Source organism: Rana temporaria, chromosome 2 (assembly GCF_905171775.1).
Source record: "Rana temporaria chromosome 2, aRanTem1.1, whole genome shotgun sequence".
NCBI lineage: Eukaryota > Metazoa > Chordata > Amphibia > Anura > Ranidae > Rana > Rana temporaria.
The window spans coordinates 339,084,755-339,098,303 of NC_053490.1; the positions used below are offsets into that span (position 1 = coordinate 339,084,755).

Genomic DNA, 13,549 nt, shown 5'->3' on the forward strand with positions numbered 1-13,549 from the left:
CAGAGCTCCGCATGTGCAGGGCGCTGCTGACTCTGTGCGTTTTTCTAAAAGTTCTTTGGTGTGGGCCTTTTTTCAGACGTGTGCAGCAGATCGCACCGTTGCTATTTGCAACATATGTCTGAAGCATATCAAGCGTGGCCAAAACACCAGCCGCGTGGGCACCACATGCTTGACCAGATATATGTCGACCTGCCATGCAGTCCGTTGGCAAGCGTACATAAAAGACCCACACCAAAAACAAAGCGGACCTCTCCTTGCTCCTCATCAGCTGGGATCTCCAACCCCACTATACCTTGAGTCCTCTCAGAAACCTGCACTGAGAGGCATGAAGGTGTAGAATTAGGTGTGTCACTGCCAAGTACTTGCGGGCAATCTGCTATCGGTACACCAACGTCCGATTGTACCAGGCAAATTTCCCTGTCCCAGTTGCTACATCAGCAAAAGAAATTCGCTCCCAGCCATCCACATGCCCAGCGGTTCAATGCTAGCTTGGCTAAATTGCTAGTACTTCAACTGCTGCCGTTTCAGTTGGTAGACTCTGCCCCCTTCTGTGAGTTTGTGGAATGTGCGGTACCTCAGTGGCAGGTTCCCAAACGCCACTTTTTTTTTCGGCTCTCTACCGGCATGTGGAAGGCAATGTCTTGGCCTTGCTGGACAGGGCAGTCAGCGGTAAGGTGCATATTACCGCTGACTCATGGTCCAGCAGGCATGGACAGGGACGTTACCTATCTTTCACGGCGCACTGGGTGACTCTGCTGGCAGCTGGGAAGGATGCAGGACAGGGTGCAGTAGCGTTGGTGGTTGTTCCGTCACCATGCCTCCAAAATGCTACTAGTGGTGATTCTGACAAACCTCTCTCCTCCACCCCTTCTCTTCTTCTTCCTCCTCCATGGCCTCTTCCTCTGCCGATTTGTCCTCGGAACCAGCGATGCTCCGTAGGCGTTCAAGGGGCTACGCAATTATGCAGGCAAAAAGATGCCATGCGGTGCTTGAGCTGGTGTGCTTGGGCGACAGGAGCCACACTGGGGCAGAGATTCTGTCAGCTCTGTAGGGGCAGGCTCAAAGGTGGTTGACGCCATGCCAGCTTAAGCCAGGAATGGTGGTTTGTGACAATGGCACTAACCTCCTCTCCACCCTCCGACAGGGACAGCTATCCCATGTGCCCTGTTTGGCTCATGTCCTTAACTTGGTGGTGCAGCGGTTCTTGGGCAGGTACCCCGGGTTTACAGGATGTCCTGAGGCAGGCCAGGAAAGTCTGTGTGCATTTCCGCCAGTCATATAATGCCAGTGCTCGGCTGGCTCACCTGCAAAAGGAATTTAACCTGCCCAAGAACCGCCTAATCTGTGACATGCCCACCAGGTGGAACTCAACGTTGGCCATGCTGCAGCGGCTGCACATACAGCAGAGGACCATCAATGAGTACCTGTGTGACTATGGCACCAGGACAGGGTCAGGGGAGCTTGTTTTTTTTGCCATGCCAGTGGGTCATGATCAGGGAGGCATGCACTCTCCTGTCACCATTTGAGGAGGCCACGAGGATGGTGAGCAGTGACAGTGCATGCATTAGTGATACTGTACCTCTTGTCCACCTGTTGGAGCACACGCTGCATGGAATAATGGACAGGGCACTTCAGGCAGAACAGAGGGAGGAAGAGGAGGACTTCCTTACCTCTCAAGGCCCCCTTTATCTAGACAGTGTTCCTGCGGGCCCGCCGATTACACAGGAAGAGGACGAGGAGGAGGAGGATTGTGCCAGCATGGGGGTGGAGCCTAGCACTCAGCATCAGCAGCAGTCTTCAAGGGATCATTTACAGTCAACAGAAACCCATGGACTTGTACATGGCTGGAAGGAGGTGGCTGCGGATCATGTCGTCCTTCGTCACCCAGAGGACTCTGGACCAAATGCCTCAGCAAACCTACGCTGCATGGCCTCCCTGAAACTGCAAAGCCTGCACAAGGATCCTTGTATTCATGGTATCAAGGAGAGGGAATCATTACTGGCTGGCAACCCTCCTTGATCCACGTTACAAGGGTAAGGTTGCGGACCTTATGCAGTCGTCGCAGAGGGAGCAGAGGATGAAACATCTTTGGGAGGCCTTGCAGAAAGGTTTGTGCAACGCTTTTCCAGAGCCTGGGAGGTTACAAATTCCTGGACAACGTGTTGCTGAGGCTTCGGTCAGTCACAGAAGGAGCGGTAGAGAAGGTGGAGTCTGACCGATGCCTTCAGACAATTTTTTAGTCCGCAGCCCCAAGGTATGATCGGTTCCAGCAACCATCATCAGCGTCTGATTCACATGGTGCAGGAATACCTAGGGGCAAGATCAGACTTGGACACCTTTCCTACCGAAAATCCTCTGGGTTACTGGATCTTGAGGATGGATCACTGGCCAGAGCTTGCACAGTATGCAATGAGCTACTGGCCTGTCCTGCATCCAGCGTTCTTTCGGAATGTACATTCAGTGCTGCAGGAGGCTTTGTAACCGATCACAGGGTGTGCCTGTCCACTGACTCGGTCGATCGGCTGACCTTCATAAAAATGAATCAGTCTTGGATCACCAGCTACCAAGCCCTGATGCTGATGTAACCGAATAATTTTTTTTGAATGCGAGACCCCTTCAAGACTGCCTATGCTGAGTGACTATCCTGTTATGCTGAGTGATTATCCTCTTCCTCCTCAACGTTCATGTTGATAGCTTGCAAGAACATTTTTGGGTCTGGCCACTGCCACCAGTGGCTAAGGCCCAATTTTTCTGCCCCTATTTAACAGGGGCATGCAATTAAAATTTTTGCTGCAATAGTTTGCAGCAGGGCTCATTCCTGCACTCCAACTAGAGTATGTGTGAGGGGTTGCAGTGTTGTGGCACCAGCACCAGTGCCTAAGGCCCAATTTTTCTGCCCCTGTACAACAGTGGCATGTAATTACAATTCTTGATAAAATATTTCACAGCAAGGCATTCCAGCGCCTACCAAGAGTAACTGTGAGGGCTTACAGTGTTGTGGCAACACCAACTCCTAAGGCTCAAATTTCTGCAGAATACATAGGGCAGGCCCCTACTTTCAAACATCCGACTTTCAAACGACAACAGGAAGTGAGAGGAAATCAACCCCTAGGAAGGGAAATTCTCTCCTGTAAGAGTTAATATGGGAAAAAGGTGTCTCCTCTCCACTGATGCTTTATCACAAATCCTTGTTTGGTCTCAAGCTTGACTTTTCGGTATTTATGATCCAGCCTAAGCTTTACAAAAAACACACTGTACATGTTATGCTCTGTTCTAGAGCTTGTAGCAAGTGATCTCTGAGCAGGAGGTTGTCCAGATACTCGAGCACCAGGATCCCTTGGACCCTTAAAAGACCCAGTACTGGTGCTAGGACCTTTGTAAACACCCGGGGGGCTGTAGCAAGCCCGAAGGGTAGAGCCACGAACCAAAAGTGACGTTCCTCTACTACAAACTGCAGGAAGCTCTGATGAGGTTGAAATATAGGTATGTGTAGATACGCGTCCTTTATATAAATGGAGGCTAGAAAGTCTGCCATCTGGAGTGAATCTACTACTGAGCAGCAAAAGAGTTAAAAAAAAAAAAAGGGGCCTTTATTAAATCATGCTACCTTATTGAATCATGCTACCTCCTCAATAAACATCCTGGTATTCTATAGCACAGGGGTAGGCAACCCCCAGCACTGGTGCACGCAAAGCCCCTTTTGCCGGGACACACAACTCCCTTCCCTACAGCAGAGCGGTGAAGGGAAGCGTCAGTGAGACGCTAATGCATTCCAATCTCACAATTCCTCATGCCGCACCTGCACTGGGGGGAAGGCACTGTGCCCCCACACATTGTAAGTGATGGGAACCATTGGTTATCTAACTTTCGTGTAGCTTCGATTGTCAGCTCTTGTGATGGGGAGGAGATTGGGTGCAGTTCTGCTAGGGGCGGTCCAGGAGGAGGAGGAGGGCTGTGATTGGTCACTTCCAAAGCCAATCACAGTCATGCTATCCCCACCCACCATCTGGAGGAAGATGATTCGCTTGGTTGCCACTACCAATCTCAAAGAAGGGATTTCATTGTGATTAAGGTTAAAAAAGGGGGGGAATGGGGGTGGGACTTTGTATGAGGCATATGATAGAACTACCACAGGCCTCCATCCCTGTAAATGTATGAAAAAGGGGGGAAGTTAGGACTTTAAATGAGATGCGTTTTTAGCAATATGCGATTAAGTATATATATGGAATATAAAAAATGTTTCAATTTTTTTTATATTCCATATATATACTTAATCGCATATTGCTAAAAACGCATCTCATTTAAAGTCCCAACTTCCCCCCTTTTTCATTCATTGTGATTAAGAACCACAATCAGGTGACAGTTTGTAGAAATACTGTTGAGCTTCTGGGAACTTTGTTAAAAAAAGCGGGGATGAGTGTGCCAGGACAGGTAGATGTGTCTCATCTCTGCTTCCTTGCACCACTCTGCATAGTGTGCATATCATAGATGAGAAGAGGGTACAGCAGTGGAGCAGATGAGTAAGAAGGTACAGCGGTGGGGCAGATGAGCAGGAAGGGTTTGGCAGTGGGACAGAAGAGCAGGAGGGTATGATGGTTGGGCATATGTGCAGGGGGTACAGTAGTGCAAGAGATGAGAAGGGGGTTCAGCGGTGGAACAGAAGAGCAAGGGGGTTACAGTGATGGAGGCAAATGGGCAGGGGGTTATAGTGGTAGGACAGAGGAGCAGGGGAATTCGGTGATGGCCCAGATGATAAGGAGGGTTACACTGGTGGGGCAGAAGAGCAGGGGGGTACAGAGTTGGGACAGTTGTGCAGGGGGTACAGAGTTGGGGCAGTTGTGCAGAGGGTACAGTGGCAGGGCAGAGGAGAAAGGAAGTACATTGGTGGGACAGATGAGCAGGGGGTTACAGTGGTGGGACAGAAGAGCAGGAGGGCATATGTGCATGGGGGTACAGGGGGTTCAGCGGAGGGACAGAAAAGCAAGACGGTTACAGTGATGAGGGCAAATGAGCAGGGGGTTACAGTGGTAGGACAGAGGAGCAAGGTTTTTTTTTATTGGGCCAGATGATAAAGGGGGTTAATCTGGTGGGGCAGAAGAGCAGTGGGATACAGAGTTGGGGCAGTTGTGCAAGGGGGTACAGTGGCAGGGCAGAGGAGAAAGGAGGTACAGAGGTGAGACAGATGTGCAGGAGGTAAAGTGGTGGGGCAGATGAGAAAGGGGGTTACAGTAGTGGGAGCGATTAGAAGGGGGTTCAGCGGTGGGACAAAAGAACGGAGGTACAGCGGTGGGGCAGATGCTCTGGGGGGGGGGGGTACAGTGGTTGGGCATAAGTGCAGGAGATAACAGTGGTGGAAGAGATGAGAAGGGGGTTCAACGGTGAGACAGAAGAGTACAGTACAGTGATAGAGCAGATGAGCAGGGGTTTACAGTGGTGGGACAGATGAGCAGGGGCGTTCAGGGTTGTGCCAGATGAAAAAGGGGGTTACAGTGGTGGAAAAGATAAGCAGGGGGGTTCAGTGTTGAGGCAGATGTTTAAGGAAGGTGCATTAAGTGTTGTGCCAGATGAGAAGGGGGTTACAGTGGTGGGGCAGAAGAGCAGAGGGGTACAGAAGTGGGGCAGAAAAGCAGGGGTACAGAGGTGGGGCAAAAGAGCAGGGGGGTACAGAGGTGGGGCAAAAGAGCAGGGGGGTACAGAGGTGGGGAACATGTGCAGGGGGTACAGTGGCGGGGAAGAGGAGAAAAGGAGAAATTACATATGTTCAATAGTAACAAGCCAGCTCTGGCTTGTAAACTAAAGATAGAAATAGATATGTGCTGACATCTATTGGACAGATCAGGTTATAGAGCCTCACATCTATGGGCAGTTTTCCTGCTATCTCAGCTAACTTTTCTTTGAGGAAATAACATGTTTTGTGAAATATTGACTAATCTATCTCCCCCCCCCCCCCTAGGACAATGGCACAGTCTAGGTATGATCCATTGTTACCTTCATAAAAATAAACAGCATGCATGCTTGGTAATTAGAACGTGCATGTCTATTAAACCGTCTGCCAAAAGAAACAAAAAACAAAACCTGAACCAAACAATGTCTGCACATTTTCCACCCATCCTATGGCTATCTGATGACTCAATTTGTGCTAGGCAGGAGACTTGCTATTTAACATGGAGCATGCTTCTCAAGCCCCTTTCACACAGGCTTTCAGATCAGGTCCGTCAGTTTTTCAGGCAGACCTGATTGGGGCCTCCATTCACTCCATTCAGGCGACATGTCTGCTGACACCTGCTGCTATCTGATCTGATCCTGTCCATCAAATTCAGACAGATGGAGAGCCTATTATCCATCAGTTTGGCGGATCAAATCAAAGCGCCTGTCCATTTTCATCCGATCTCCCCATAGAGGAGAGCGAGACGGACAGGTTTGTCTCTGCACAGTGAGCAGGGATGGACCTGTCATCCGCCTGCTCAGTGCGGATCAGCAGCATTCCATTGGGCGGACCACCCATGTGAAAGTACCCTAATAGATCATGCATCAGAACACAAATGTCAGATTCTGTTTTACCGAATGTGCATTATAAATAATACAAAAATACAGTTTCTATAGGTAAATACATCACTTACCTACAATCCCCCGAATACCAATGCCTTCTGATTTTGATGCATCTAAATAAAAATAAAATATTGTAAATTTGAGTGCCATGAGTTTTCATTTATGGAAAATTAGAGTAGTTAATGAAAAATAATATTCCAGGATTGTTTAGTTCTAGAAAATGTGTTTTAAAGTAATCTAATTAACATTTATAAACATCTAAATATAAAGATAAGGCAATCTGGCAAATAAGTTTAAAAGGTAGTTTTACCATCAGTATTCAAAATGGTTAAGGATTTGAAACAGTTTGAGTTGCAAATACCCAGATCAAATTTAGCAGCTAAAATTTGTATCGGTTAATCTGACATTAAAGCATAATTTCAGGAACATTTTATTTAGTCTGGGATCAGAGGATTAGGGAGTAAATACTTGCCTTAATTCTGTCACCTGCAGCTGCCTCTAATCTGTGACCTGCTCAGACTGTTGGAACTAGATTTGGGGTGTCAATAAAATGGCTTGCGCTGTAACCCCTCAGCATAATGAGCAGTGATCTGATTTTCAGTGTGATTGTGCAGATGCATTTTTGATTTGGTTTGGATATTCTATGGGGCCAAAATAGCACTGAATCTGCACCAAAGTGGAACAGGACCCTTTTACAAAATGGTGCCCTGCTGTATTGTATTGATGCAAACAGGCACAATTGAAAACAATGTGATTTCTATAGTCATGCATCTGAAATTGCACTAGTGTGAACCAGGCTATGACCCTTGCAGTGCAGGGGGGGGCTCGGACTCACTGTCAGGGGCTCTGTCAAAATGCTTTGGACTTGTGCTGATGGCATCAGTTTGAAAGGCTTCTGAGATCATATAGAATTAATTGAAACAGGTGAAAATGGTGCACTATTCTTTTGCCATATATCATCAATTTCAGCAAACAAAAATAGGATTTTTTAATACAGCTTACCTGTAAAATCCTTTTCTTGGAAATACATCACAGGACACTGAGTCTTAATTACTTAATGGGTTATGTATTCGCCACAGGTGATTGGACACTGGTTAACCCAATTAGAATTAAGTTCCTCCCCTATATAACCCCTCCCAAATGGAGAGTGCCTCAGTTTTGTAGCAAAGCAATAAGTGTTCCACATTTAACTCTAAAGAGGGGCGGGAACTCTGTGTCCCGTGATGTATTTCCAAGAAAAGGATTTTACAGGTAAGCTGTATTAAAAAATCCAATTTTCTTGATCATACATCATGGGACACAGAGCCTTAATTACTTAATAGAATGTCCCATAGCAATGCTACAATTGAAGGGAGGGAGACACAGATCAGAAATTAGATCCTCTGTCCTAATGGCGGTCTTTACTGCTGCCTGCAGCACAATACGCCCGAAGGCGACATCCTCATACCCTTCACATCTATTGGACCCTGTGAAAGGAGGTCTGGACGGAGTGGAAGGATCCATGGATGTTCTATAGACATCCTTACAATCTCTGCGTACCAAGCCCTTCTGGGCCAAGCTAGAGCGACCAGAACCACTGGTTTTCCTTCCGAGTTTATCCTGCGAAGGAGGCGGGGTAACATTTGCAGCGGAGAAAACACATAGATTAGGGAGAACTGATCCCATGGAAACACCAGCGCATCCATTCCGCAAGCGAGTGGATCTCTTGTTCGGGACAGAAAATTGTCCACCTTTTCATTGAACCTTGATGCAAAGAGATCCACATCTGGTGTTCCCCCACCTCTAACAAATTCCCCGGAAGATGTCTGAGTGAAGAGCCCACTCTCCTGGGAGCAGCTGCTGGCGACTTAAGAAGTCTGCCTGCCAATTGTCTATTCCTGGAATGAAATTCGCACGGGACATGCTTTTCTGCCCAAATCAGGATCTGATCCACCTCTTTTTGGGCTGTACGACTCCTCATGCCACTCTGGTGATTTATATATGGGACAGCTGTTGCATAGTCGGATTGAATCCTGATTGGGAACCCCCATAATCTGTCTGTCCATGCTGATAGGACTAGACGAGCTGCCCGAATCTCTAACAGGTTGATGGGTAGAGATTTCTCGGAGACCGACCACTCTCCCTGGAGAGATAGCTCCTCCAGGACTGCCCCCCAGCCCAGCAGACTGGCATCTGTAATCTGTAATAGGAGAGGAAAACTCTTTAAAGGAGGGGGTACCCCGAAACCTTTTCTTCACTTGTAATAGTGTGCTTTTGCCACTGGAAATTTTCTGAATAGATCCATCCAGATCTTCCTGAAATAAACGCTCCCCGTGGAAAGGAAACCCTGCCAGTAGCTTCTTACAAGGGGTTTCAGCTGACCAGTTCTTCAACCAGAGTAATCTGCGCATAAGAACTAAAGAGAGTGTGAGACGGGAGGGACTGTTGTATGGAGTCCTTGACAGCATCTATCTCAAAGCATAATGCCCTGGGAAAGTAAGCCAATTCCTGAGCCTGTTGAGCCGGGATATCCTCCAAGACCACCTTTAACTGGTCTTTTAAGGCTTGGCAAATAGCCAATAGCCACTACTTCAGGTTGGGCTACCCCTCTGGCTGTAGCCTCTGCACACACAGACAGCCCAATCTTTGCCCATCACGGAGAGCAAAGTCTGCAGACCTTCAGGGACCGGGGTCCATGGACAGGAACACCACACTCCTAGACCCATATCGCACCCTGTCAGTAAGCTTTTGGTATTGGGAAATTGACCAAAGTACTGAATAACCAGGATCCAGCCCTCAAAAGAGTAGCATTACAGGCCAAACCCCGTTCTTCTCAACCGGGGCCCGGGTACTGTCCACTTTGGCCAAGAAGCACTTTGGACAGATCCGGATTCTATGGAGGCTTTTGAAATCCAGCATGTATCCCTCCAGTGGAGCTCCTCAGAGCACATGCCTTAGACACTGGCGAAAAAACTGGAGGTACTCCCGGTATGGGAGGGGTTATATAGGGGAGGGAACTTCCTGCCTTAGAGGCGTGCCAGTGTCCATCACCTGAAGGGTAGACTCTATAACCCACATAGTAATTACTATGCTTCTCTGTGTCCCGTGATGTACGTTAAAGAAATTGCTGCTGTTGAGCTGTAGTCCAGCTATAAGGCTGCTCTCACCGCTTCAGCCTAATAACCAGTAGCTGCATCTTTAAATTAGGGTTGTCCCGATACCACTTTTTTAAGACCGAGTACAAGTAACGATACTGTTTTCAAGTACTCGCCGATACCGATTACAGTTTTTTTAATGTCATGTGACAGTATTTTTTTTTTTACATTTTTTTGTTATTTTTTTTACAATGCTTTCATTTTTTAGGGGGGGGGGGGGGCGTGAGTCGATGGTGTCTGTGTTTTTTTATTTACATTTTTGTTTCAGTTATATGAATGGACAGAGTCAGTGATCACAAACTCTGTTCATTTGGAAAAGGTAGGAGTCGGGTTTAGCGGCTCCTACCTCCGCTCTCCATCCTGACAGAGGGGGCGGAGGAGGATATGGAGGGTGACACGGAGCGCAGAGGGGGACATGGAGGGTGACACAGAGCATGGAGGGGGAGAGCAGAAGAACGGAGGGTGACATCGAGCGAGGAGGGGGACAGCAGCAGCACGGAGGGGGGACGCGGATAGGGACAGCAGAAGAACGGAGGGGGGAACTGGAAGAGGATACAGGGACAGTCAGCGGTGATCAGTGCAGCTTTGGGGGGGGGGGGGTTACAAGCAACAATCACCGCTCTATAGATTTCACTAAAACAGCTGAAAAGGGGGGAGTCCAGGGAGAAGCTGTCAGGCTGTATTGAAATCTATACAGGGAGATCGGTGCTTGTAACTCCCCCCGCCGCACCGATCATCCCTGACTGCCCAGGTATCGGGTGAAGCATCAAAGCATTTTCCCAGAATACAAGTACTCGGGGAAATGATTGGTATCGGTACCAATACTAGTATCAGTATCGGGACAACCCTATTTTAAATGCCTGTATTCATGCCCCACAGTGCTTATGTGTCCCAGCAGCAGCCTGCTCTGTGTCCATCCAGCAACAACCGGGCTTTCAGCTGAAGAAACTTTATATCCGCCGGGCTGCGCCATGTGCTATGTGCATGCTCGTTTCCACGTGCACGCCAGACGCTTTCTAAGCCATGCCCCCATGTCCTCTGCAACCCTTATCTTGGGCTTGTTCCCACGCGCGTGCGTGTAGGATGAAGCAGACGCTCTCACCAGGAAGAGATGCTGGCGGTCCGGGGCAAGAGGAGGTTTTCTGTCCCTATACTGCAGAGAGGAGTGGCGACAGCTGAGATGGACACTGTGATGCTGCACGATTCCCAGACCAACAGGGAGCCGCAGGGGAGCCTGGAGAAAAAAAAACATTCCTTAATGCCAGAGGACTTGGGTATGTGAAAAAATCATTCCACTACCCTCTAGTGGCAAAATACAGACAAGATATGCGGCTACAAAAAAAAAAAAAAAAAACGTTAAAAGTGAACCCAAATGTGTTCCTTTTGGGGTTTCTCCTTTTTTTTTCAGGATACTGCTGGAATATCTCAGCCAGGTCCAATCTTCACCCATCACGGCAGGTCAGGTCTCTTGTGGACCTTCACGGACCAGGTCCCCCTTGAAATTTTTTGGGGTCCACACCCTTGAACCTGTGTATAGCACCCTGCTGGGACAGCCTTTGCCATTTGTCTGTCCAAGGGTCCGGATTCCAGGGTCCAGCGCCCTAAAGAGGCATATTACAAAAACCTTGCTTCTTCTTCCTCGAGGCTCTGGTACCATCCATCTGGGCCCTCTTTGCCATATTGAATGGATCCGAATGCATAGCCCCTTGATCCTGACAGGACCTTCCATCGGGACCACTCATAGCATAGAGCATTAATCCACCGTGACCATCACCTTGAAGACACTGGCGAAAAACCTGAGGTACTTCCCATATGGGAGGGGTTATATAGAGGGGAACTTCCTGTCTTTTGGGTTTGCCAGTGTCCATTCACCTATAGGTGGCGTATAACCAGATGGTAATTACTATAGCTGCTCTGTGTCCCGTGATGTACGCTAAAGAAAAAAGGTTTGACAAGATAAATTTGCTTTTACAGAAGGCAAAGCCAACAAATGGTCGAACTGAAATGACAGAAATAGACAGAACAATAATAGAACAGCTTCTTTGTTCATGGAACATGAAAATGTAGTATATTCACCTTCTGGCTTGTCACCTTGTTCCATGTCTCTACAAGTTTCACATTCTGGCAACAAGAAAAGTACACGTTAGAACAAAAGATTATTTAAGGGTGATGGGTTCACCGTTGAACAGGATCACAAAAAGCGTAAAATGGATCAGCCCAATTCATCTTCACATTTGTCTAATCATATGGTGTCAGGTAACATACAAGGAGATAAGATGCCTAATTCTAGTCGTATCACAGATTTTTCACACAGTCACATAAATGTACAGGGTTTCCCCATCCTTAGTGAACATCTCTAAAAGACTTGTTAAATGAACCCAAGGATCTTAACGATCAGATTGAGCTAGATAAAATTTCCGATATGACTGATATCATCCCCATTGAATCCTTAACCCATTCCCGCTGCTGCCTCCTGGTCATTTAACTGTATTGAAATGCCGGGAGGCAGGTATTCAGAACATGTGACCACTGTGATTGACTGTCACAGCAGTCACATAATCAGAAAGCTCTTGATCGCAAGTATGTATTACATGTTAGCTGCTGTGCTAGGGGTATGCAGTGTGTGCGCACTCTCAGGGGACTTTAAAAGAAATGGAAGGATAACCATCATAGCATATTTTAAAAAATATGACGATTCTCTTAGGCTGCATTCACACCAGTGTTTTCCACTCTCAAAAGTTCCAAAAAGCCCAACAAGCAAAATCCCATTCATTTAAATGACCCTTGTTCACATCTGAGCATTCTGTCGCCTGAAGCAAAACGCCTGAAGCTCAAAAAAGTACTTGAGCTTCTTTTTAGGCAGATTACAGGCGTTTTATTGCTTTTTACATTGGTGACCTTTGGACCTCAAAACACCTGTACAAAAACGCCTGAAAAACACCCTAAAAAACTTCTGAAAACATCACACTCAGGTGTGAATGCAGCTTTAATGAGTGAACTTAAAAGGAACACTAAAAAGGTAAAACATTTTTTTTAAATAACAAACATGTTATACTTACCGCCACTGTGCAGCTCGTTTTTCACAGAGTGGCCTTAAACCTGGTCTTCTGGGGTCCCTCGGCAGCTGTCTCGGCTCTCCCTTGCAAGAACTCATCACCTTCATGCGAGCAAGCGAGCTCGCATGGTTCTTGCAGGGGCTCGCTCCTGTGATACAGCCGGCGGCCATAGCCACTCACTGTATCACTCGGCGCGTCATTGGATGTGATTGACAGCAGCATGAGCCAATGGCTGCTCTGCTTTCAATCAACCAATAAATGAGCCGAGAAGACTGCACATTCATGGCGTGGGACTTTTGAGGGGTCAGGTAAGTAAAGGGGGGCTCGGGGGCGCTAATCCACAGATGTTTTTTCACCGTAATGCATAGATTGCATTAAGGTGAAAAAACTTGTACCTTTACAACCCCCTTTAACCACGCCGATATACGTCGGCAGAATGGCACGGATGGGCACATGGCTCTTTAAGCCCAGCCGTGGGGTCACGGGTGCGCTCCCGCCACCCGGTCTGAAGCTCCATGACCGCGGGACCCGCGGACCCGATCGCCGCTGGAGTCCCGTGATCGGTCCCCGGAGCTGAAGAACGGGGAGAGCTGTGTGTAAACACAGCTTCCCCGTTCTTCACTGTGGCAGCGTCATCGATCCTGTGATCCCTTTTATAGGGATACACAATCGATGACGTCACACCTAAAGCCACACCCCCTACAGTTGTAAACACACATGAGGTCACACATAACCCCTGTGGTTAACTCCCAAACTGCAATTGTCATTTTCACAGTAAACAATGCATTTTAAATGCATTTTTTGCTGTGA

At 47.8% G+C, this 13,549-nt stretch overlaps 1 protein-coding gene across 5 annotated transcripts in view; it reads right to left on the reverse strand.

Annotated features, from left to right (window-relative positions):
* LOC120928427 (CUB and sushi domain-containing protein 1-like) overlaps positions 1-13,549 on the reverse strand; it is a 368,880-nt gene that overhangs the window by 35,031 nt on the left and 320,300 nt on the right. For all 5 annotated transcript variants that reach the window (XM_040339531.1, XM_040339530.1, XM_040339527.1 and 2 more), the window contains 2 exons: positions 11,760-11,804; positions 6,621-6,662 (listed from right to left, as the gene is read on the reverse strand). In XM_040339531.1, coding sequence (XP_040195465.1) covers positions 6,621-6,662; positions 11,760-11,804 — 87 coding nt within the window. The remainder of the gene's footprint in view (positions 1-6,620; positions 6,663-11,759; positions 11,805-13,549) is intronic.